The sequence below is a fragment of the Ovis aries genome, chromosome 7 (assembly GCF_016772045.2).
Source record: "Ovis aries strain OAR_USU_Benz2616 breed Rambouillet chromosome 7, ARS-UI_Ramb_v3.0, whole genome shotgun sequence".
NCBI classification, from domain to species: domain Eukaryota; kingdom Metazoa; phylum Chordata; class Mammalia; order Artiodactyla; family Bovidae; genus Ovis; species Ovis aries.
The window spans coordinates 98977906-99004655 of NC_056060.1; the positions used below are offsets into that span (position 1 = coordinate 98977906).

The 26750-nt window shown below is 52.8% G+C and overlaps 1 protein-coding gene across 10 annotated transcripts in view; it reads right to left on the reverse strand.

The window, feature by feature from the left end:
- FOXN3 (forkhead box N3) overlaps positions 1-26750 on the reverse strand; it is a 447853-nt gene that overhangs the window by 118131 nt on the left and 302972 nt on the right. For all 10 annotated transcript variants that reach the window (XM_042252852.1, XM_042252851.1, XM_042252846.1 and 7 more), the window contains one exon: positions 8077-8141. In XM_042252852.1, coding sequence (XP_042108786.1) covers positions 8077-8141 — 65 coding nt within the window. The remainder of the gene's footprint in view (positions 1-8076; positions 8142-26750) is intronic.

The window sequence follows — 26750 nt, forward strand, 5'->3', positions numbered from 1 at the left end:
AGGATATATTATACAGCACAGGCAATATAGCCGATATTTTATAATAACTATAAATGGAGGATAATCTCCATGGAGGAATCACTATATGGTGCACTTATAAAATATTGAATAACAACTATACTTCAATTAAAAAAAAAAAAGATTGGAGTAGAAATAAAACAGAAATGCACTTCCTTTTAGTAACTTAAGAGCATATTCTCAGTGACCACACGGAATGTGAGTGATGAGAACAGACCACCACCCCTGTAACTCCACGCGATAGTCAACAGAAACAGTCAGGTGACTCTGTTACTGAATTCCAGTTACATAAATATCTTTACAAAGAACTCAGTGAGAACAATAGAGAAACATGCCAAGAGATAAGGGCTCCTCGGAAAAACCTAAAGGGCTTTTGCAGGCCAAAAGGAGGCAGAAGGCAATCAGCACTGTGGGGAAATGTAGAGAGGTGTTTTTGTTCCCTTTCTGCTATTTCTAATTTTTTTTTTTTTTTTTTTTTTGGAAAACGGGTGTGCCTAGGGGCAAGAATCAAAAGATTTATGCATTAGGTGAATTCCCTCTTTGCAAAATGGACAAAAGAGTCAGCTTGTGGAGCAGATTAGACGAAAGAAGCCAAAGAGCCCAGGGGCTCCAGCCAAATGGGAAAGAAATGCGGGGGGAGGGGCAGGGGAGCCCGAACAAAGCCAGGGTCTGGATGCAGAGAAAGATGGATGCGCCTGGAGTAGGGATGGGGCCCGGCACACTCCGGGGCCACCAGGAAAGAACTGCCAGCAAGGCTGGTGGCAGGAACTGACGTCCCACCAAGATGGGCAGTGTGGGAGCCCACTCCTCTGAGGAAATTTGGAACTTTGTACCCTGAATACACAGCCAGGATTAAGGATCAAAAACCTCGACCATGAAGAAGTCAAAGGTTAAAAACTCTCACAACTGGACTTCCCTGGCAGCCCAGAATCCACCCTGCAACGCAAGGGACACCGGCTCAATCCGCTCACCACAACTAGAGAAAGGCCTCGCAGCACAGGACACCCAGCACAGCCAAGAATAAACAAACAGTTAAGTAAATCTTAAAAAAATAAAACCAAACTCTCACTATTAAGTATCTGTGAGGTGTCGGTCGGGTGCTGAGCTGGACAGATGTTTTCACGTTCACACCCTCCTTTAATCTCTGCAAAGATTCTGGGGAGCACAACTCATAGCCCCATTTTACAGACAATGGAAACTGAGGCCCAAGGTCAAACAGCCAGTTCTTAGAGACAAAGGAATTCAAACCTGGGCTGCTGTGCTGAATCTGTGCTCCCTTGCGTGGAAATCTACACTCCTGCTGGGTGTAACACAATCAAACGGAAAAGACTCTCACTCAGTCTTCGTGAGCCAGGAACTCGCAGGAGGCAGTCCTATTTGAAAGGAATCTAATATAAAGAGGCGAACAGCTTGTTTTTCAGATCCACATAGAAATCCATCTGGGCTACCCCGTTTTCTGCCCTGTTCTGAGAATCACTGTGTGTGCTTGGTCACTCAGTCATGTCCAACTCTTGGCGACCCCGTGGACTGTAGCCCGCCAGGGTCCTCTGTCCATGGAACTCTCCAGGCAAGAATACTGGAGTGGGGAGCCATTCCTTTCTCCAGGGGATCTTCCCAACCCAGGGATTGAACCCAGGTCTCCCGCATTGCAGGGGGATTCTTTACCGTCTAGCCACCCTCAATGGACAAGGGAAGTTATAGCAGAGAAGATGAACAGTATAGGGATACCACACTCAGGGGATGTCGGCCCCCTTTTCCTAAGATTCACAGTTCTGTCAAATGTTGTAATAACTAAACTCTGGGAATTTAGCATGTTCTCAATGCTTTACTAGGACTGCCCTGTGGCTAAGCTGGTAAAGAATCCGCCTGCAACGTGGAAGACCAGGGTTCTATCTCTGGGTTGGGAAGATCCCCTGGAGAAGGGAAAGGCTGCCCACTCCAGTGTTCTGGCCTGGAGAATCCCGTGGACTATATAGTCTTTGGGGTCGCCAAGAGTCAGACACGACTGAACGACTTTCACTTCACTTCAATGCTTTACTGATATGAATTCATCATTGAGTCCCACAAGGACCCTACGAGACAAGCATGTCTACTATTATCCCCTCAGAGAGGGTGAGCCCAGTGTCCAAGAAGCCAGGACAGTTCATTCCCACATCGTCCAGACCTGAACCACGATGCCTCCCACAGAGCTTCCCAGATGGCAGCAGTGCTGAAGGATCTGCCTGCCAAAGCAGGAGATGCAGGAAACTCTGATTTGATCCCTGGATTGGGAAGATCCTCCTAAGTAGGAAATGGCAACCCACTCCAGCATCCTTGCCTGGGAAATCCCAGGGACAGAGGAGGCTGGCGGGCTGCGGTCCACAGGGTCACAGAGAGTGGGCTGTGACGGAGCCACGGGGCATGCTACTATCTGAGACCTTTGAAAAAGGCCTGGTTCGAGGATCAGGACACAGCCAGCAGCGGCAGACCTGCCTCGTCTCTTCTGACCGTCTGCTGAAGGGAGCACTCCTTCCACTGGGCTGAGGCCATTTCGACCCACATTGGGACGTTGCTAGGACGGACCAGCGCGGCCATCTACGGGAAACCCCTGCCATTTCTGAGGTCCACTCCTTGATTCGCAGGCAAGAACATGAAACCCTAGGCCTGCCATGAGGTCTGTCCAAGGTCACAGCGGTTACCAAGCAGCAGAGCTGGGACCCAAGCAGGTCAGTCACTGGTGACGCTCGGCTCCGTCCACTAGAACCCGTCTCTGATGCACTGATACTGGCTGTGGGGTTTGTCACAGCAGCAAATACACCGAAGAGGGGTGCTACCCTGCGCACATTTTAGCTGAGAAAACCCGCAGAGCAGCTACGGGACAGAGGAAGGGGTCAGTGTCGTGGAGAGCGGCAACACACAGGACTCCCAGCAGAGCAAGCCCGTGAAGGCCGCCGGGAGCCTGGCGTCTGAAGCGAGTCACCTCCGGGCGTAGCCGACTCCCTGCAGGGTTCCCAGCGTGGCCTCTCGGTCTGCTCCCGGCCTGGGGCGGCTCTGTCCTGCTCGGGGCACTGGAAACGCCTCGAAGGTCTTCTTCCCAGCTCACTAGTGCAGCTGGGGGGCTGTGAGAAGCGAATGCAGAGAAACATCTGCCCTGCGCGTTAGGGGCTTTATTCGAATTCCACTCCTGCGTTCTGCGGAAACAGCGCTAGTAACAGCGGCCGCGTCCAGCAGGGCCCGGTGGGCTGGCCGGGGGCAGGTCTGCCCGGCGAGGGGGCGCTTCGGGGTTTGAAGGGCTTTGCGATAAGAGCGGGGAGGCAGGGTCTGCCCCCAGGGCTGCCAGCGGTGGTGCGGGCCGGGCGGGCTTCCCCAGGGGACTCCAGCCCCATCCCTGCCCGACACGCGGAGACAGAGAGCAAAGGTGAGGCCCGGGCCACGCGGTCAGCGGTCACAGCTGCGGAGGCAGCAGCTTCTCTCCGAACAAAACCCCGTGCGGAGCTCGGGGGCCTGCAGAGCCCACGAAGGCCCCAGGCGGGCGGACGTGGAGGATCCTCGGGGCGGCGGGAACAGGAGCAGGGATGACCCGCACGGTGGAGGGAGCAGAGGAGGGTCAGACCAGGGCCCAGGACCGCCTCTGACTAGGGGTCGCTGGCCCACTAACGTAATCCAACCACGGCTGACGTTTAAATGAAGGAACCTAATTTTCAGTCTGACGAGTGAATGGAACGTGTGTATATGTGCGGGGGGACAAGGGTTGGGGATCGGGAGTTCCAAAGAGGGAAAACACACACACGTGAAACACTGTTTTCATTCAGAAAATATGATGTTACTATTAATACCTAAGAAACTTTAATTTACCTAAGAAAATTTAATACTTTGGCCAAAATTTAATACTGATGCAAAGAGCTGACATTTGAAAAGACCCCAATGCTGGGAAAGATTGAAAGCGGGAGGAGAAGGGGACGACAGAGGATGAGATGGCTGGATGGCATCACCGACTCAGTGGAGATGAGTCTGAATAAACTCCGGGAGTTGGTGATGGACAGGGAGGCCTGGTGGGCTGCAGTCCGCGGGGTTGCAAAGAGTCAGACATGACTGAGCGACTGAACTGAACTGCAGAAATTTTAAAATGTATTTCACAAGGACACCCTATTCCGTGCTCTGTAATAAGTTATACGGGAAGAGAGTCTAAGAGGTGAAGAACCTGCCTGCCTATGCAGGATACACTGGGGACTCAGGTTTGATCCCTGGATAAGAAAGATCCCCTGGAGGAGGGCATGGCAACCCACCCACTCCTCCTGCCTGGAGAATCCCATGGACAGAGGAGCCTGGTGGGCCACAGTCCACGGGGTCACAGAGAGTCAGGCATATGTGTATGTATAGCTTAATCCTGCTGTACACCTGAGCCTAACAACACTGTGAATCAGTCATACTCCAACAAAAAGGTTTTTTTAAAGATAGTTTTAAAAATGTATTTCACACCCAGCGATCATCAGAGAGACACACGGAGACAGGCAGAGGGGACGCTGGGGACGCCTGTCAGCTGGCCACGCCTGAGGGTGCGGAAAGAGCCCCACTCATCTGCTTGGCTTCATCCTGGGGCCCCTTTAAACACAGGGCTGGTCCCCTTCTGGCGCTCAGCTAGGTCTCTATTGTACAAGATCTGAAGTGCTCTCTACCCGCTCAAACTGTGAATGTCCTGAAATTGTCTCTCGCAGCCTAAATGGCGTTTACAATAAATGCTGTGAACTGATGAAACGACCCATTATGTTAAGTATCCGTGCCTGGTGTAAGCCAAGCCAAATCTTAGCCCATTATCCTCAAAACCGGGAGATGAATCAGCAGGCCCTCTTGCCAGCGACCCCGCAAGAACCAGATCCCAGAGGCCGCCCTGGCAGCACCTCCAGCGCTTCCAGTTGATTCCTGCAATCGGGTTTACGCTGGAAAAAAAATTACTGTGCTGTGTCCCTGCTCAGCAGCTCAGAAACCAAGTGGCCATCAGACAAGGCACACCAGCCCCCGCTGCGACCGCGAGGCTGCCATGCTCCTGGGGCGCAGGCTTGCCCTTCCATCACTTCCTCTTCGGAGCTTTTCTCCCGAGACACACCCTGGAGCGCCTAAGGCATGACTGCAAAGCGCCCACAAGGCCCTGTTTCCGCGCCCGCCCCGGGAGCCCTACAGCGCCCTCCGCCTGCGGTCCTCTCGTGCCCATGGGCTCTGGTGGCTCCCTCTCCGGGCACGCCCCCCTCAGCAGTTTCTCCAAGGCCCTGAGCAAGTGTCAGCTCTCCCAGGAAGTCGCGGCCCCGTGTGCCCTCCCTCCTGACAAAAGCAAGGCTCAGCGCCTGAAGCAACTGGCCTATCTGCTCCTTATGCAGTGTCTAGATTCCTCCATTCTCTGCCCCTAGGGCCAGGCCGCAGAGCAGGTCCTCCCCAGCCCCAGGGCAGCCTGGCTCCTCAGGTTCTGCCTGTGGTCAGGGCCCACGGTCACAGCTGGGCTTTGCTGGCCGGCCCTGTGTCACCCCGTGTGACCAAGCTTCACCTTCTACTCTGCTCCTAGAACTCAGCTCTTTAAGGCATCTTCTTGGCCTGCTGTCTCCATGCCTGTGGCTGATCCTAGTAACAGAGTTCTCTCCCAGCCTGATTATCCAGGAAAACATCTTCCTGCTTCCCACAGACATTAAAAAAAAAGTGGACATATACTGAAAGTATAAAGCACAAAGACGGGAAAGCAGGCACAAATCGGCTACGTTTTCTTCTACTTGATCCTAAGCTAAACCTCCCGCCGGCATGACTGGGCAGCTCCCTTCTTTCTCCGCCCCTCTCTTTACTGTGAGACTTTTGTTCCTGAGCATCAGCAACTTCTTAATGAGCACTGTCCACCAGAGAAACCCGACATCCGACAAACATCTGCAAACCAGAAGCAGACTCACAGACCCAGAGGGCAGACTTAGGGCGGCCAAGGGGGCAGGGAGAGGCTGGGGAGGGAGGGACCTGGAGCCTGGGATGGGCGGGTGCACACGATGGCATCAGGATGGATCAACAACCAGGTCCTACAGTAGAGAACGGGGAACTACATTCAATATCCTGTGAGCAACCACAATGGAAAAGAATATGAAAAACATACATATATATATATTCATAACCGAGTCAGCTTGTTGTACAACAGAAACTAATACAACACTGAGAATCGACTATACCTTCATAAAATAAACTAAAAAGGTATTAATTCAGAAGAATACACATAGTTTTGAAATTCTTACCATGACGTAAGTGTCTTGCAAACTCTCTATACAGATACAGCAAGTGAAGAAACAGGAAATACCATTCACAAATCTCCACCCACTCCCGAATTCTTACCACGACCCTGATTTCCACATGTACCAAAAAATTAATAGGACGAATGGAATTGGATGTGGATTCAACGAGCATCTGAAATCTGTAATAATTCAATTCTCAATGCCTAAGAGTAATTAGGAATATGTAACCCTATAAAGAACAGAAACTATGTCTACCACCCAATGAGACAGAATCTCACAATGAAATCGCTCAGCTTCAGAAACCTTATCAATTTTTCCCTCATGCCTGCGCCCCGTAGAAATAACCAAAAACTAACATGCTTAGAGCAAATCTTCCCTAATGTGGAACTTAATGAATAAAAATCCTGCAGGAAAGTGCTCTCAGTGAATAAAATCACTTTCGTGAAAATAATCCAACCATGAACGGCATTCGTATCATCGCTACAGATCTAGGGGAAAAATAAGGTGCGTACAACTCGGAGACCCCCTTGAGAAAACCCAAAGGCTCATCATCTGCGCTTTCGGAAGGGAGCACTGAGTATATGTCTGTTAAATCATGTCTTAATATTTGAGAGTGGAGGCATTTTCCAATTGTTTTCTTAAATATTCAGGATATCTATAACGGTTACTAAAATCAGAATTAACCAGACCTGCCTGCCTAAATTTCACCGACCAAGCAAAGACACAAAGTCCTAAGTCCCCAATTTCACAGGCTACATAAAAAAGCATGCAATCGTATGGCCTTGAAAACAACTTCGCAAAGGCGACGGCGTCTCTCTCAGCTGTCTGAGCTGCTCTGGAAACCTGAAGCTAAATACTTCTTAGCTGCATTTTAGTCTGCTCTTTCCCACCCATGGCTGACCCTCGGCGTGTACTTTTAAGAAAAAGAGGCTTAGCAGCTCTCAACCAACCAAGGTTCACTGAAACTCCTCAACCTAGAGCCCAGGACAGGTCCGAAGCTCTTGGCACCAGCAACCCACTTGCTTCGGGTCAGTGGTGCCCCTGTGAGGCCCAGCCAGTCAAGAGAGGCTAGCGGCGAGGGCAAGTCAAGACCCTCGGGGGCAGTCAATTTCAGCCGGTCTGCAGGGCAGGCATGCTGAACGGTCATCTCCCCAAACATGTTCTAAAGTAGACAGCAGGCATCTTCTTGCTATCTTTAGCCACGCAGTCTTCTTTGACTGCGGCCATTTCTAAAGACGCTTGACGGCAAAATTAGAGATGAAAGGCAGTTTGAATTCCTTGAGCGCATGGGATAGGAAGTTGTTAGGCAGCTGAGGACAGAATGGACAGCAGGGAGAACGCACCCCTGTGCCCCTCGCAAATGACGCCTGCAGGGACAAGAGGTAGGGGTGTGAACTCTGACCCTCCAAACCTGCCTCAGTCACCCTTCTGGGCACCCATGGATGTCGGACAACAAGCAAGAAGTGAATCTCCACGAGACCCGAGCAGCATTCCTCGGAGATTCGGAGATTGCCAAGCGCAGGCAATCCGTAACGGGGTTTGACTTCGCTTTTCTCAACCCATTTCTGTCACCGAGACATCGTTACGCATAATTCCAATTTCACCAAAGCAAGCCAAGCGCTTCTTGAATCTCACCAGTGACGACAGGCCAAAGAAACCGTCTCATCTCAGACCAACGAGTCAGAGCAACCAGGAGACGAGCGGAGGACAGAACAGAGAGGCACGGAGACACAGGGCCACCTGCAGGAGGCACCCAGGCAGGGGGCAGGGGCGCCCCTCCGCAAGGAGGGTGGGGATGCGGGGGCAGGGGCGTGCAGAGGCCTACCTTGCAGGAGGGCTCCGTTCCTCTTGAAGAAGGTGCTGCCTGGCCAGAGGGGTGGACCTGATGTGCTGAAACAGAAGAGAAAGCAGCGTGAGCCAGAGCTGTCCACACTCGCTCGGGGGACGGCCTACCAACACGCCCTTCCAAGTGGCTTCAAAACACTGTCCCAGCTATGCCCTATCCATACCCTCCGAAAACGCATCTTTGAAGAGCGTTAGGCTTGTTGATGGAGAAGGCAATGGCAACCCACTCCAGTACTCTTGCCTGGGAAATCCCATGGGCAAAGGAGCCTGGTAGGCTGTAGTCCATGGGGTCATGAAGAGTTGGACACGACTGAGCGACTTCACTTTCACTTTTCCTTTCGTGCATTGGAGAAGTAAATGGCCACCCACTCTAGTGTTCTTGCCTGGAGAATCCCAGGAACGGGGGAGTCTGGTGGGCTGCCATCTATGGGGTCACACAGGGTTGGCCACGACTGAAGCAACTTAGTAGCAGCAGCAGCAGCAGGCTTGTTGAATGATGAATGAGCTTCATCTTTCAAAGTGCAGATCCTGTCCGTGTGGGTATTCTGATCTCCGTCTCAACCCTCCTCCCTCCTCTCTCCCCCGCCCCCCCCCCCCACCGCCATCCACGTCTTCTGAGGTCAGCAGGTTTTCCACCACTTCCGGTGCCACTGGCCCAGTGCAAAGGCAAGTTTCCCTCCGGCATTTCTGCCACCACCCTTAATGCACAGATCTGACCTTGAGCGCCTCCCTCCCTCCCTCACGGCCAGTCTCCCATCCCGTTTTCAATTTCCTGGCTTACAGTGTTGCACTCTGTATCCTATAAAGCATTTTGCAGCTATGTTACCACTCACAGCTCTGTAACAGGAGAGGCAAGGAAAGGGGAAAGATCAATGCATCACACAGACACTTTATCACATTCATAGACCAGCATTTTCACTGTTTTAAGACGCCCAGTGAAAAACTTTATAACCTAGCCTGTCTTAGGAAAATATCCTTGGAGTGGAAAGGAGGTGATTCTAAATCAAGGATTGGTTTAGATTAATGTTAGCGAGCACTTAGTCAAAACTTACTACAGCCAGCCCCAGAGGTGGCATAAATTACTTTCTCCAAAATAGAATGTGGCAAACGATCCTGGTTAAGGCACATTATCAATCACCTTCACCATTAAAAAAATGAAAAATTGGGTCTGAATACACATCTGTAAGTTTGGCGAAATGAACACCCCCCCGCCCCCCCCCCCCCATATATATACAGAACCAAGTCTGAAGGACTTGCCAGTGCATGCCTCTAGAGTCAATCAGGGTCTCCAATAATGCAACTTGTTAACAAGAAGGAGAGATGGCAGGGGCACACCCTGTTGACCAAGACTTCAGTCCCAGAGATACAAACGGCACAGCAGGTATGAGGACTCGTGAGGAGCCGAGAAAGGAGAGGGAAAGAGCTGCCGCACACAGACGCGTCAGAGTAACGGCAAATGTGTTGGAAAACACACGGGGGGAACCCTGACTTAAAGGATGGAGCTTCTGTTGACTCTGGCGCCGGTCCACCTCACCCAGGGCAAGCGAGGCTGCCGCGTCCCCGCGGTGGCGCTGGCGGCGGTGGCCCCCGCGCGCCCGGGGCCGCTCAGAACAGATGACCTGGAGGGGCCTCGAGCCGCAGGTGCCGGCAGCCGGCAGAGCGCTCTTCTCTCGGACTCCCATCCACTTCCAATCTGAGGCCGATCAAAGTCCCATGAAGAGTGCCTGAAAATGCTTAAGAGTATCGTTTTGCAGCCCCAGCCGGCTCCTGAGGCTTTCCCACCTTATTTTTATGAGAAAGCAGGAAATAGCCACCTGGCTGTTGCCAACACTGCATCACCTGGTGTCTAAAGGGAATTAAAAACAGAGGACTCCATTACAGAGGAGCTGCTGCTTCTGCAGAATTCAGAACAGAGTACTGCTGCAGAAGCCTCAATATCCGGCTTGCTTCCCTCCAAGCCTCCTCTCCATCCTGACCCGATTTGGCTGGAAACGGAGTGGACAGCGGGGGTGGAATAAACGCGGGGAAGAGAGGACGGGTAAACCCAGCCGGTAGATGCGGAACGTTCCCTGTAGGTTGGAAATCCACTCAGACATGTCTACAGCGTCCTGCTGAGGCACCTACACCCCGGCCGCGGCGGGCGCTGCCGTGCTGGCGCGGAGGCCGTCCTCACGGCGCACAGGGAGCGGCGCCGCCCCTGCCCGCCGCGACGGGGGCCCTGCCCGCCCGAGACACGCGTTCACCTGGGGCCTCTGTCCTTCAGGTGAGCCGTTCTCTGCTGTGCTCACTGCGAAGCTTTTGGGCTCACTGGCCTTATATCTCATTCTCTTCTTTGGGATGGCTGCTCCCAAATGACATCTTCTAACTGTGAGGAGATGGACGGATTTATTAAGTACTTGCTGAAAACTGTGCTTGGAAATGGACGGAAAAATTACAAGCCGTGTTATGGCCTCTCGGAGCTTACTGTCGTGCCTGTGTGTGCAAAGTCGCTTCACTCATATCTGACTCTGCAACCTTATGGACAAGCTGCCCGCCAGGCTCCCCTGTCCGTGGGATTCCCCAGGCGAGAATTCTGGAGCGGGTTGCCATGCCCCCCTCCAGGGGACCTTCCCGAGCCAGGGATCAAATCTGCGTCTCTGACATCTCCTGCATTGGCAGGCGGGTTCTCTACCAACCACTAGCACCACCTGGGACGCTCACAGTCACACCTCGCCAGCCCCAGTCTCCTGTAAATCTATCCAGAGAGACTAGAAATGTGTGCGGAGAAGACCAGTGATTGTGGCCCTCGTGGCTTCAGGTTGGGGGCCGCAAACTGATCTTTCCTTCCATTTGGAGGTACTCCTGGCTCATGGGCCTTTAAAGCTCAAAGTTAGTTTGAAAAAGTAAGTGAAATTACTTAGAAGTAGATAGGAACCACAGTAACTCAGAGAAGCTAGTGATCAAGGTTTTTGTGGCAGAATTTCAGATACATCACCTTGCCGACAAAAGTCCATCTAGCCAAAGCTATGGATTTTCCAGGAGACATGTAAGGATGTGAGGGTTGGATTACATCCTAGAAGGCTGAGTGCTGAAGAATGGATGCTGTTGAACTGTGGTGCTGGAAAAGGCTCCTGAGAGTCCCTTGGACTATAAGGAGATCCAACTAGTCCATCCTAAAGGAGATCAGCCTTAAATATTCATTGGAAGGAGTGATGCTGAAGCTGAAGCTCCAAGCCCACTCTTTGCAACCAGCAAGCTAGTCACCTACTGAGAAAAGCCTATTCACTGGAAAAACCCCGGAGGCAGGGGGAGACTGAAGGCGAAAGGAGAAGGCAGAGGATGAGATATCAGACAGTGTTGCAGACTCTGTGCGTGCGTGTGCGTGTGTGTGTGTCTGTGTGTCTGTGTCTGCGTGTCAGTCATTCAGTTACGTCCAGGGGGCCCGCAAAGTGCTGGAGGTGACCGAGCGACTAACACACGCCTATGCCCACTGAGTCTGTAACGGTGCAGGCCTTCGGTACAGGCCCGTGGACTGCAGCCTGCCGTGAGTTTGAGCAAACTCTGGGCGACAGTGAAGGACAGGGGCGCCTGGCCCGATGCAGTGCACGGGTCTCGAAGGGTCAGACACAACACCAACAACTCAAGCCACCCCAGAAACCACTCACTCCCACGGCAAATCAAGGGGTGGGGAGTGGGGTGCTGTTTGCGGGGGTGGACGGAGGACTCTCCTTACGCAGTGAACTAAGTGCCAGGCCTCTGTGTTGCCAGCAGTCACCGCCCTGGGCAGGGGCCACAGGAGCTCCTCAAGGGTCCTCAGCCCCCTGCAGTGGTGCTCACGTTCCCGAATCACCGCGGTCATCACACGTCCCGTGGGATCCTCCCAGCTGCGAGCGAGCAGGGCAGGGCCTGCCTCCCATGCTGCAGGTACGGAGGAGGAGGGACAAGTCCAGATCATCACGGCGGGCCAGTGGGCAGTCCGAGCCCAGCCCAGCGCGCTGGCAACGGCCTCGGCCCTGCTCCTCACCGTCCGCCTTCTCTTGCAGGCTCCTGGCTGTCAGCCCTGAACTCTCCTCCACTCGAGGAGGCTGCAGATGGTGTTTCCCTGGGACTCTCTCCGAGGAAAACCCCAGGGTGGAGAAAGCAGTCAGCTCTCCACACGACAGACAGACCCGTGGGCTCAGATCAGAAGAAATGAGCCAACGCCACACCACAAACGTCCTGTTTCAGCGACGCTCTAACACAGTCCACGACCTCCAGCCTTAAGAGCCAAACCCACATGTGGCAAAGGTGACCGCCGGGTTAAGAGGCCTGGCCGGCCAGAAGAGGCAGCTTGTGAGCTGACATCTGAGAACACGGGCCCGGCTGACCATGAAGACCGGGGCTGAGCCAGCAAATCCCCAGGGAGGCGCCCCACGGTCCAGGCAGCACGGCCAGCATCTGCCGGAGACGCACCGCCCCGGGGCTCACGCTCGCTGCAGGGTTCCGCCAACTCCCAGAGGGACCCTGAAGCCAGAAGGCTGCCCGGCCCCAAGGTGGCCCTTGGTATAATGGTGTCATGGGTCAGGTGACACCCATGGGCTTTCATTGTGGGCAGGACTGGCTGAACAATAAGACCCTGGGAGGTTCTGGCAAGAACCACACCCATATTCACCAGCCAGGACATTCTGTGAGCCTAAGAAAATTAAGGAAAACACTGTACTCTAAGTACAGTCTAAGGGCAGGAGGAGAAGGGGGCAACAGAGGATGAGATGGTTCGATGGCATCATGAACTCAACAGACGTGAGTCTGAGCAAACTCCCGGCATTAGTGAAGGACAGGGAAGCCCAGTGTGCTGCAGTCCACGGCGTCACCAAGAGTCAGACATGACCGATCAACTGAACAACAACAGCTTTTTGTAAAGTATCTGCTTTTTCCTAAGGACCCGGCTGCAGAGGGAGAGCTGGTGGACCTGGGAAACAGGATACAACACGGATGAGCCCGGAGGACATCACGCTGAGTGAGACACGCCAGTCACCCAAGGACTAAGACTGCATTTGACCGCAGCAGCCGAGTTCACAGAGACAAGACTGAACGGGAGTTGCCGGAGGCTGGGCGAGGCCGAGCGGGCAGGAGACGAGACTCGGTTACTGGGTGCAGAGTTTCAATTTTGTCAGCTGAAAGCGTTTTGCAGGTTGGTTCCCACTGCTGTGAACGTACTTAACGCCACTGAACAGTAGATTTAAATGGTTAAGATGCTCCGTTGGATGGTGTGTGTTTTACCACTGTAACAAAAAATTTGAATATAAAGTGAGAGAGAGATAGAGAGTAAGAGAGAGAAAGGATGAATACAAGGAGGACCCCTGAAGAAGAGTCCCGGGCGGTGAAAGAGCGCCTTCCACACGGTCTCTCCGAAGGTCCCTGAAGTTAAGGTCCCTGCCAGACTGGCCCAGAGCACACGAGAAAGCAGAAAGCCCAAACCGACCAGGCAGAGGAAAGGGAGGCGGTGACACCAGCCTGTCCCAACCCGGTCCCTCCTGAGGCCGGAGCGGGCCTGCCAGTCTTCAGGCAGCAGAGCGGGTCCCCGCCAAATTCTCAGCACCGAGAAAGCATGATGGCAATTCTGCCGGATGCCTGACGTCGGTCACCAGACTGTGTCTCCCCGGGAACAAAACATTCAAGGCAAGCCGCAAAGAAGGGAGAATTCCTGGGAAAAAAGAGAAACTCGGAATTCTACTGTTAATTCTAAGTGTGGACTGATCACAGGATGTCGCAGGAAAACAAGCTGACCTGCGCCACATGCTAACTCAGACCTGTCGGCTGAAGGGTGCCAGTCCTGGAGTTTGGAGTGCAGGAATCAGAGAGACTTGGGTGAGATGGTCTCAGGTTTCAGAAGACACCCATCATAATTTGAGAGGCATCACTAAAGAGCCCCGTTGAAAGTTCAGAACTCTCAGAAGGGTTCCTGACACTCGCTGACGTGCAAAGGGATCTCAGTGGTCGCCTGGTCCCATCCAAGGTCCAGTGGCAGAAGCACAAGATTTGGACTCCAGGAATCTGACTGCTGGACACACAAGGCAGAAAGTCTTTAAATCTGTCCGCATCTCAACTCCACGCCTATAAACTGGGACAGTAACAGCGTGTAGCGTTAGAGAATTAAATGAGATGACACATGCTCTGAGCACTGCAACAATCGCAGCGGCCATCTCGGTTACAACGATTCTGCAGTTCAGAGACGCGCGGTGACGGGCCCGGTGCCCCTGCCTCCTCCTACCTCCTGGGGACTCTCCCAGTCTGGCTCTCATCTTTGTTTTTATGACGCAAGAGCTAACCACACCTTCACCTTCCTCTTCCCCTTGAGCATGCTTGGAGAACATCTCATTTGCAAATGTTCCTCCACCCAAAGTAGCAATGAACGGTGTCTGAAAATCAATAGGCTGGGAGAAGCAGCTCCATAGATGCCAACTTCTCTAAAGAAAGCTGTAGCCCTCCAGGCTCCTCTGTGCATGGGACTCTCCAGGCAAGATTTCTGGAGTGGGCTGCCATGCCCTCTTCCAGGGATCTTCGGGACCCAGAGATGGAACCCACGTCTCTCCTGCATTGGCGGATAGATTTTTTCCCACTACTGCCACCAGGGAAGCCCCTGACAGTCACGGGAAGGCATTAGCGACGTGATCAAACCGTCACCAGCAAGGACCACGGAAGCCACAACAGAGAGTGTGGCAAGATTGCTGGGAGGGGAAACTTGGGTCTCAGTGAGACACGAAGCCCCTCTGTCACCTTGTGCGAAGTCGCGCCCTTAGCCAAATGTTAAAACCTGGAGACTCATCCAGCCTCCAGCTGGATCCACCTGCAAACCATCCCTGTATGCCCACCACAGCCAAGGCCCTGGGTACACCAGGGGCAGAGGGGCTGTAAGCGTCAGACAGAGGCGGCTGCTCTGGAGTAGGACCTACTGTATAATGTTGAACACATCAAGAACATTTCACAGAATACACTAAAAGTTCAGGGCTGCCCTCCTCAAATGCGTCTGAGAGGTGATGCTGACCTGAGCCAAGGCTTCGCGACCTCAGCGCTGCTGACCTTTCGGACTGGATGCTCTCTGTGGTGGGGGCTGCCCCGTGGGTCCTGCGATGTTCGGCAGCCTCCCTGCCTCCACCCCTGGATACCGGCACCGATTCTCCTCAGCCGTAACAAATGAAAGTGTCTCGGGGCTTCCCTGGTGGTCCAGCGGTTAAGAGCTCATCCTGCAACGTGGGGGACGTGGGTTCAATCCCTGCTCAGGGAGCTAAGCTTCCGCGTGCCGCAGAGCAAGTGAGTCTGTGCACCACAGAGAATCCACACACGCAGCGAAGGAGCCCACACGACGCGGGACGATCCAGAGGGGCCCAGCTGAGACCCGGCACAGCCAAATGAATAAATGAAGGGAGATGAGACTTACTTCAGGGGACGCAGGTTCGAAGCCTGGTCAGGAAACAGATCTCACATGCCATGCAGTGCAGCCAAAAAATTAAAAATTATAATAATAAAATTAAAAATAAAAATGCCTCCAGATACTAAGAGCTAGTTCTTAGGTAGGTTGATAAGGAGTCCAGGCCCTTGAGGAAGAGGACTGGGGGGGGGCCGGCGGACTTTTTTCCCCCTACATTCCTCTTCTTAGTCACTAAGACCTCTTTTCTTAAGCTCTGAACTGTTGCGGCAACAATGTATTTCACCTAAGACTACCTTTCCTGAAAGCCAGGAGTTAATGATTATACAATAAACAACATGTGTCGCTGGAGGCTATGTTTTCCCTGAAGCTCTGTGCTAATGATTATATAACAACAATGTATCGAGCTCGAGGACATGTTCCTCCTTAACAGAAACCGCCTGACTAATCCCGTTATGGTAAGATGTATGCTGGGTCTGGTAAGACCTCTACAACCTTGAGACATTCTTTTGATTTATTCTTGGTAACCGACTGAAAAAGTATACAGATCCCTTGCTAAGACTGGCGACTGGGCACTCTCTGCCCCCTTCTGATGTCTATGTCAGAAGCTTCTCTGTCCCTTTTCCACCGCAAGAAAACCTTTTGCCGCACGAAGCTCTGAGTGACTGAAGCTGCGTCTTGGGTCCCAAAGTGAAATTCTCTCCCTCAGAGACCTCGAGTCTGACAGAGCTATCGGCACTCCCATGTGTCCTCTAGAAGATGAAACTGCCCCCTGCCAAAAACCACTACCTACGGTCAGCAAGTCCACTAGGCTCACCTCACGCTTCTCTCCATCCACCAAGCCCCAAACCTGCCTTTCCGCACCTCGTCAGGCAGAGACGTCCCCCTCTTTTCTGGAGCCACAGCCGAGCCGGGGAGGCTCTCTCATCCCCGTCATCTCTACCCGAGTCCGCTCCTCCTCTGCTAAAGCGACGCCCCTGCTGCCTCTCCTGCTCTGGACTCTGCCCTCCCTCCGCCACCCCTGGTCTCCGCTCACCTCCCTCTGCCAGAACCAGCAACTTCTTAGCCTGCCCCCATCATCCAACATCACCCAGTGCCTCCAGACCCCCCTGGGCCCCGTCACCCTGCCGCGTGCTAGCGAAGACTGGGGCTGGCCCGCGCCAAGCTCTCCTCTCCTGGGTCACGGGGGCCCCCACCCAGAGCCGAGGCCCAGATGACTGCGGCCTGTCCCCTCTCGCGTGGTGCCTGCCCGCGTGCGCCACCGAGGCGAGCTGACTGTATTATTGCTGGTTTTTCCTAATGGCACAACGAATCTGGGTCTGGCTGGGTTTTGGCCCTGGCCTGTGGGCTCCAGTCCCACCCTGACTTCTGCAGCTTCCCAAGCCTGCTCCCCTGCCTGAGAGGCCTTGCCCCCGTGTTCTCTTCGCCTGACCAACTCCCACCCACCCTTTACGGTTCAACTCACATCCTGGGTCGTCTTCTGGCCTCCCTCACCGGTACCCCTCCCCACTCTCAATTTGGTGATTTCCATACAGTCAGTGCGACAACCGATCCCCTGTGGTGTTTCCCGACTTGATGCCTTACACCTTGAATTCTCTTTCCATAGACGTGCACCTTTCCAAAGGCCAGGAACCCATGGAGGGAGGGACCCCTAGAATTTAGCCACGTTCAGTGCACACAAGGGCTGGTGTCAAATAGTAGGAAACAGCATCATTTCACACAGTAAGATTTCTTTTAAAAATCTCTTGGCAGGCACAGTTCTCTCACAAAGTAACATGTCTTCCACGACCCATCATCTGGGATAAAAACTTAAAAATCTTTAAAATGGAAACAAAATGACAAATCTCATCTTTGATTGTAAGTAATACATTTGGTAACTGGGACTCCCCTTTTCCGTGATTTCTGGATTACATAGGAATACATGAATAACTAGATAAGTACCTGTGTATTTCTGATAATACGGAATGCCTGTTTGAGTGGACTGAAGAAAGGCTGCTGGAAACCTGGGCTGCAGTTTGAGGCGCACCAGCTTGGGATGCGTCTCAGGAACAGATGCAAAGGTGTTCATCATTATCTTTGTGCCACACAGCTTCTAATTTTACATATGAAAACCAAGGCATCATTCAGCATAAAGTACATTATTTGCATGACATATTTGCATTTGTAAAACACCCACATTTACTTTCACTGCTTAATGGGCCTGGTTAAAATGGGCCACTCTATATAAACGGAGCACGCTGGTTCCCAACTCAATGGTGCTGATAAGAAAACGACGCCTTTTAGATGCAAATGAACCTACTGATCACAATTAAAATGGTGGAGTTGAGGAAAGCTGAGCAGCTGTTCCAAGAGCTACGAGTCTTGGGCCAGTTTGCTGTTGTTCAATCACTCAGTCGTGCCCAGCTCTTTGCGACCCCATGGACTGCAGCACGCCAGGCCTCCCTGTCCATCACCATCTCCCAGAGTTCACTCAAACTCCTGTCCATTGAGTCAATGGTGCCATCCAACCATCTCATCCTCTGTCGTCCCCTTCTCCTCCAGCCCTCAATCTTTCCCAGCATCAGGGTCTTTTCCAATGAGTCAGTTCTTTGCATCAGGGGGCCAAAGTATCTTCGCATACTTTATGAAGTCAGCTGGCCTCAGGGCCAGTTCGGTTCCAGCTTAATCTCGGGAGCAGCTCAGGACTCTCCAGAGTCTGCCCCAGAGTCCTCTGCCCAGGGGCCAATGGGATGAGCTCAGCTTTTTTAAAGGAAGTTTGGGGAGGTCAGAAGTGAAGTGAAGTCACTCAGTCGTGTCTGACTCTTTGCAACCCCATGGACTGTAGCCTGCCAGGCTTCTCAGTCCATGGGATTTTCCAGGCAAGAGTACTGGAGTGGGTTGCCTTTTCTTTCTCCAGGGGATCTTCCCGACCCAGGGATCGAACCTAGGTCTCCTGCATGGCAGGCAGACGGTTTACGCTCTGAGCCACCAGGGAAGCCCTGGGGAGGTCAGAGGAGCTTCCCAAATCTGGGCTGACTGTGCAAGTGCGGTCACCAGCCAAGTTCAACGGACGTGCCTGGAGCAGAAGGGAGGAAGGCTGCAGCTGTGAGGCTCACGGAGGAGAAGCAAGACAACGAAATTAACCGAGGCTTTCCCTTGAAACCGTGTGGCTGCTATGGAAGACACTGCGGAGGGTCCTCAAACAATCACACAGACTCACCACAGGACGCGGTAGCTCCGCCTCTGGGTGGAGACTTAAAAGAGCTGAACCTGAAGCTCAACAGTTGCTCACATGCCCCTGTTCACAGGCTCATCATTCACAAAAGAGCAAGAGCGGAAGCAACCCGAGCGTCCATGGACGATGCACGGATACAGGCTATTTGGTAAATACATGCAATGGAATTTTATTCAGCCTTAAAAAGAAACAGGAAATTTCGACACCTGCTATAACACAGGTGACCCTTCAGTGGCTCAGGGGTAAAGAGCTCGCCTGCACCTCGGGAGGCCCGGATGCAACCCCTGGGTGGGGAAGACCCCCTGGAGAGGGCATGGCGGCCCACTCCAGGATTCCTGCCTGGAGAATCCCATGGACAGAGGAGGCTGGTGGGCTACGGTCCATGGGGTTGGAAAGAGTCGGACACGACTGAGCGACTTCACTTTCTGTCACAAAACAAATACCGTATGATTCTGCATTTCATAGGCAGTAGTACTGGAGTGGGCTGCCGCTTTTTTCTCCAGAGGAGCTACCTGAACCAGGGACACTGGCAGGCGGGTTCTTTAGCACCACGTGATCTGGGAATCCCGGGGAGACTACAGACCCACCAAAAGCGTCATGACCTTGCTGGGTGTTCAGCACTGGAGCTGGAAACTGGTCCCTGCTCTGGAAACACGGATTATTATCCCAGCCCAGAGAGCAGCCCCCAGTATACTTTTAGGGGTATTTCTGGGGAGTTGAAACCCAGAGGCTTTGTCAAGGAACTTCTCCAATGCGGAGTCACTCTGCACAGACACAGACATCACGAAGCCTCTAGCAGCGGCTTGTGTGAGGACGCGGGGCTGCGCGGGAGAGGCCGACGGGGGACCTCGGGCAGCCTTGGGACCTGCCCCCCCCACCCCGCAACTAGGAGGGGTGGCAGGGCGTCCAGACTGCGAGCCCAGCCCTAGGTCCTTCCCTTGGCAATGGTTTAGTGGAGGCCTTGACAACTGTGCCAAGCAGCTCCAGCCTAACAGGTGGAACCCACTGGGCACCTGGGCGTCATGTAGTCGGGGAGAAGGGGTAGGTGGCCTTTCCCCCAAATACACTCCTCTAAGTGGAAAGCAACTTTTGAGTGAAAACACCATTCTGCCTTGCAATCCTCGCACCCTCTCCCACCACCAAGAGGTGGGAAGGACGGGCCACATGCCCGTCTCCTGCCCCAGGTCTGAGTGGTGTTTTCAGGCCGTGACGACCCGCGCTGCCCAGCACAGATAACGCCAGCAGCGCTGAAACAGCTTTCAGAGAAAAACCTCGGTAACGGCACGAAAGCCACTATGACCTATTTATCTTTCAGGCTTGTGGAGATCAAGAGATATAAATGTTTAATCCACGTTTTGGACACAGTTTGATTCCCACTACAATGCTGAAAGCCAATCATGGACGAGAAAATGATCGTTTGTGGGGAAACTGGTTTACCCCGACTCTTCATTTCCTCCCTTTGCGAGCCAGGCTCATCCCAGACCCCATCAAGATGAGACACACACACGCTGAGTGCAGAAAGCGGATGCTGTACAGCTGGGCATCTCTGTCTGCATGTTCTATCGCGGGCACCAAATCTAAGCACCGAAAAGCTGAAGCCGCACGTGGCAGCAGGAAAGTTCATCTTTAAAACATACTCCTCCTGTGGTTTATTTCCCCTATGCTTTATTTATCTAGTTATAGTTGGCTTTGAAGCGACAAAAAGCAATTTTCCATTTCCAAAAAGTAATCTCTTACATCTGCGAGGCAGCAAATCCTGTGATCGGCCTCAGCATCTCAACTCGCCTTTGCCCTCCCACTCCTGACAGAGCGTGAAGGAGGGCTGGACCCCCTTCGGAGCCGCCCCGCCTTCCCCTGTCCCCGACCCCCGGCCACTTCCCTCGGCTGGTGCCAAGCTGTGGCTTGCTTGGGACTCTTACTCTCAAATCGTCCCATGTGTACCCTGTGTGCGTGCGTGCCAAGTCACTCATGCGTGTCCGATTCTGTGAGACTCCAGGGACTGTAGCCCGCCAGGCTCCTCTGTCCATGGGATTCTCCAGGCGACGATGCTGGGGTGAGCTGCCACTTCCTTCTCTAGGGGATCTTCCCAACCCAGGGGTCGAACCTGCGTCTCTCACGTCTTCTGCATTGGCAGGCGGGTTTTTACCACCAGCGCCACCTGGGAAGCCCGATGTGTACCCTGCTGCTGCTGCTGAGTCGCTTCAGTCGTGTCCGACTCTGTGCGACCCCAGAGACGGCAGCCCACCAGGCTCCCCCATCCCTGGGATTCTCCAGGCAAGAACACTGGAGTGGGTTGCCATTTCCTTCTCTAATGCATGAAAGTGAAAGTGAAGTCGCTCAGTCGTGTCCGACTCTTTGACACCCCACGGACGGCAGCCCGCCAGGCTCCCCCATCTATGCGGTTTTCCAGGCAGGGGTACTGGAGTGGGGTGCCATCGCCTTCTCCGGTGGTGCACCCTGAGCCCCACTCAATAAAACCAGAGAAGAAATGACTGGGAAACCTAAGGAGACTGATCAGCAGGTGGGCCAGATCCCATACAATCGACTCTTCCACACCTAAAACTTCACGCCCATTTGATTCTTCCAGAAAACCTACAGAAACACCCATTCCTCTCCTTAAATGACGAGGCAAATAACGTTGCTAAACTTCCTTACAGCGTTAAAATCAAGGAGAGCATAGTTTCAGTGACACTACTTCTTGGCTACAGTTACAGAGATGGGGGTGCTGAGGGCTGTGGTTCGCACAATTCCATGGTACATGGTGAGTGCTGGGAACACTTCTTCCTGGGTGTGAACAGTCAGCTGTGAAATTAAAGGACACTTACTCCTTGGAAGGAAAGCTACGACCAACCTAGACAGCATATTCAAAATCAGAGACATCACTTTGCCAACAAAGGTCCATCTAGTCAGGGCTATGGTTTTTCCTGTGGTCGTGTATGGATGTGAGAGTTGGACTGTGAAGAAAGCTGAGCGCCGAAGAATTGATGCTTTTGAACTGTGGTGTTGGAGAAGACTCTCGAGAGTCCCTTGGACTGCAAGGAGGTCCAACCAGTCCATTCTGAAGGAGCTTAGCCCTGGGATTTCTTTGGAAGGAATGATGCTGAAGCTGAACCTCCAGTACTTAGGCCACCTCATGCGAAGAGTTGACTCACTGGAAAAGACCCTGATGCTGGGAGAGATTGGGGATAGGAGGAGAAGGGGACAACCGAGGATGAGATGGCTGGATGGCATCATGGACTCGATGGACATGAGTCTGAGTGAACTCCGGGAGTTGGTGGTGGACAGGGAGGCATGGCGTGCTGCGATTCATGGGGTCGCAGAGAGTCGGACACGACTGAGCGACTGAACGAGAACACAAACAGTCCGTGTGCTGGGAGAGAGGTTCCTTGTTTTCCTTCATTTTGTCCTGCGCGTCCGTCTTCTTTCAAGCACCCCATGATTGACGCTTGAAGCATATCCAGGAAAACCTTGGCTTCCTGAAGCTTCTGGGAGGACACGACTCCCCCAGGCAGATGCTGCCTCCTGGTGCCTGGCCGTAACACTCCCCAGTGCGTCTGACCACACGCAGTGCACACTCCACGCCAGGGCTCCGCCTGGCCCGAGAGCCCCTGGAGGACACGGTCCCGGCCTTGCTCCCGTCATGATGCTGCTGCATCTTCCAAGGCAACGCCGCGCAGACGCACGTAGTTCCAGGCCCACATCCCAGGCTCGCCCTTCGGGGGACGACACTCAGAGGCACGGCATCCTTACCACGCATGCACGAATTTAACTGCCACCCTTCATATCCACAGATGTCCGGACTTGCCTTAGCAGCAACTCGGTGTGAATGTTTATAGAATTCAGTCAGCGGTCCACGCGAAACTGTTTCCTGGGCTTCCTGTGCGTTGTGACAGATACTCCCAATTGTCCTAACTCCGAGCGACTGGCTTCATATCCTACCGCCCCTTGTCTTATTCTGTGTGGGTTTTTTTTTTTTGCTCTGACCACAGCAAGCTGTTCCCGGGCCCTCAGACACACCCGAAGGCCTCTTACCTCTGTCTTTGCTCCCTCAGCTGCCCCCATGGAAACACTCCCTCCCTCTACTGTTCTCTTTGCAAACTCTCACGCACCCTGGAAGATTCTCCTCCTCCCACCTCCCTGCACCTCCGTGCACACCCGTGGCACATCCGCCCCCACGCCATTCCCTCTGGGCAGCACACTGGATCCTAGCGTATTTGTTTATGTGGTCAGACCGTCAACTCCAGCGGGAGGATGAGGACTCTTCCGTTGGTCGAAAGTTCTCAGCAGCCGGCATCTTAGAGCAGGTGTTCAGTAAATGGCCACCAGAAAAACACTTCGCCTAATGGAGTCTGGCGGAGAAGGCAATGGCACCCCACTCGAGTGCCCTTGCCTGGAGAATCCCAGGGACGGCGGAGCCTGGTGGGCTGCCGTCCATGGGGTCACACAAAGTCGGACACGACTGAAGCGACTTAGCGGCAGCAGCAGCAATGGAGTCTGGAGAGCAGGGATCAGGGCCTTCATCTTGCAGCTAAGACCACCTCGACCAGAAAGGTGAAGTCACGAGGACCCTGCTGCTCGCCAGTGACCCATGCTCTTTTCACGGCGCCATGACGCTGAATTAACCCAACTCTCACTTCCTGCTGTCCCGTGGGTTTTGTGACCTGCAGGAAATAAAAGTTTACCAAACGCTCCTGTGCCTCCATACACTGCCTTTGCAGAACGGACACCTGGAAGGACAGTCCTATAACTCACCATTATCAGTGAGTCCAGTTTAACTCAGAGTCCAGGCAGCCAAGCGCTAAATTAACATCACTCTTCTCCGCAGAGGCGATGGGGGCTCACAACAGGCCCAAGGCGCCCACAGAGCTCTGAAGAAGAGATTTACACACCCCTTTGTCTCCCACAGAAACGGACTCAAGAGCAGCAGCAGTGCATAAATGATCCTTTCTTCCCACTGTTTATAGTTGAAGGCAGCCGTTTTCAGCTTCTTGCCGGTGATCACTCCACTAAAAATAGCTTTGATGCTGTGACACGCAAACTTCAGCAGAGCCTGAATGCAGTCCCCTTTCAGTTCTGAGCGGGCTCAGCTTTAAAGGAGAGGCAGCTGTTACCATACTCCAGCGTGTTTACACAATGCTGAAGTAGTCTGGCTCGTAGTGGAAAGAGAGGGGAAAAAAAAACACATACACACACTACCACCACCACGAAAAAGGGACACAGATGGGCCTGCAGCCTCTGGTGCTGGCAGCTCTTCCCGCTGAGCTGGAACCCTGGGAGAACTGTGGGCTGACAGAGAAAACCCAAACCGCCCAGCTGGAAGGGGCGACTGACCCATGGCGAAGCCAGGAGGTGCTTCCTGCCAGGTGAGGTTCCCCACTCTGCTTGAGGCCGGGCTCAGGGAGGCGGCCAAGAAAGCTGTGCTTTATAGAGAGCAGGACTTACAGACAAGAGGTCACCAGAAACTGACCTTCCGTGCCAGCGCCTTCCCTCTGGCCTGAAGGACCCACTTGCTGGGTCTCCCTATCTTCAGCCCGGGCAACCAGGGTTAAGTGAGAAAGTGCACGCACAGTGCCTGCTGGGGTGTGTGACCCCTAATGAGACAACCCACAGTGTCCTTTAGAAACCTGTCACCAAAGAGAGTGTCTAGCGTCAAGTCTGGAATACAGGCAGCTTCATTAAAAAAAAAAAAAAATCCACCAAATAAACTGTTTTTTTTTTCCTCCTTAATCCTAAGGTCCAGAGGATGACTCACACCATATTTGCTTACGAAGGGAGAACTCATTTCCCGATGTTTTGTCCCAGAAAACTTTCGCAGGGAGCCTGGCTGGGCTGAACTGTGGGGGGCACCGGGACCCCGGCTGCCTCGGGACCCCTCACACCTGCTGGGTGTTCGCCACTGGCCCCCAGGGGATGCGGACTGAGGTCAAGGGTGGCCGAGTGGTGGTACCTGCCCAGGAACCAGAGTCCTCGCTTGGGACACTCATGCTGGAAGTCTACACGCGTTTCACAACCCGAACTTTAACAGAAACCTCAGACTCTTTGAAGGAGAGCTTGAGAGAACAGCACCTCTATTAACTCACGGTCCCATTCGAAGAGCTCTGGGGCTGTGAGCAGTCATTGACTCAAGCTCAAGAAGGAACAGGCTTCCTAAACACGCTATAAATTTCAGTGGCACATCAAGGTTATATCAGCGGAGGAATTTATCACCTAAGTTGTATGTATTTGAACAACAGAGCAGACTTCATATACTGCTATATCTTTAACACTCATTTTTTGGTTAACAAGACAAAAGAATTTACAGTTACTGCCAAGAGCTTGCTGGCAGCTAATACCCCGATTAGCTGTTGCCTGGCAACAGTCATGCATGCTTCCTCCCAAATCAGGAAGAACCACTGCTAAATCTAGACTAATTACAAAATGGGACAAAGATTTAAAAGCGTTATATTTATTAAGGGTTTGAAGAGGGTATCCTAGTAAGAACAACTCCTATTAAACAAATATAACCAAGTACAATACCTGTCTACCTGGGTTTCGTTGTTCCACGCTATGCAGGTCATTCTAGGAAAACTGGCTGTTTCTGCACCTGTCTTACTTTCTCCAAATACTGCCCTTAACAAAGCCACGTGCTTACACCCTGCAGAAGCACGTCTTCTGCCTACTTCTCTAAGGATAAGAACGAAAAGAAGTGCCAGAGACACCTGAACTTTTTAAAATCCACACATCTGCAAAGGGATCAGGAGGCCATAGCCACACTTCTCACTAGCCTTGCGCAGCTATCTGGACTGAAACTTCGGCAGCCTCTTACTTCCGTTTCTCCTTTCATCTGCATTCTTGGGTCCTGCTATTTCAAGGGCCACTCGGAGCTCTCTGCGTGGAGAACATGCCCAGAGATTTTTCAGAGTCCACAAGGCTGGCCTCCCTGCCACAGCAAGGGTGCTGCTGGGGCAAGATTCTGCACAATCCAAGCTCCCAAGTCGAAAGACCGGGCTTCCTCCCCGAGAATGGAGGCAAGGGGAGCAGGAGGGCCCGAAACATGCACGCACACACACGCACACAAGCACACACACACGTGGGCACGCACATACACGCACCCCTAGAATCTGGCTCCCTTCCACATACAAATGTCGAAAGATGCCATGTATAGGGCTATTCTCTCCACAAGATCTCTGCTCAGCCTCTTGGCTAAGATCAAGTGTACTATGCGGCCTTCTTGATGGCTCAGCAGTAAAGAATCCGGCTGCAGTGCAGGAGACACGGGGCTTGATCCCTGGGTGGGGAAGATCCCCTGCAGAAGGAAATGGCAGCCCACTCCAGTGCTGTTGCCTGAAAAATTCCATGGACAGAGGAGCCTGGTGGGCTATATTCCAAGGGCTCGCAAAGAGCCGGACAAAACTGAACGCCTGAGCACAGCCCTGGAAACACGACGCCAGCCTCACAGATGGCACAGGAGCTGGACGAGGGTCTGCAAACTTCGAAACACTAGACGCCAACCTCAAAGACGGCACAGGAGCCGGACGGGGGTCTGCGAACTTTGGGGCAAACTGCACTGCCTCAGAGGTAAGAGTCTTTTACACTGTTGAGTGGTTGAAATAAAAAAGTCAAAAGAATCATATTTCATGACACATGAAAATCATGCAAAATCCAAATTGTATGGTCCAAAATAAAACCTAACTAAGACACAACATGTCTTCATTTAGGTATACAGAATTCTCTAGAAGTATCTCTGTTTCATACTAAATATTCAGTATTTGGCCCTTTACAACAAAAGTCTGTAGATCTCCAAAGTGGAATAAAGACCAGGGACATTTTAGCTCTTGAAAAAGAAACTGATTTTGGACCAACTTTAAAAGTGATCGAGACAAGGCAAATGAGCCATTTTCCCCCAAGTGGCCTTGGGTCCGCACTGCTTTGTGAAGGCCCTATCAAAACTTCCAGAAACAGTTCCCGTGCAATGCTAATTTAATTAGTATTAAATTAAATCACTGTTACTTGGAATCTTTTTGATTTCAGCTAACCAATCCTCTGTCCCTTTCCACACACACAAACTCTCCTCTAA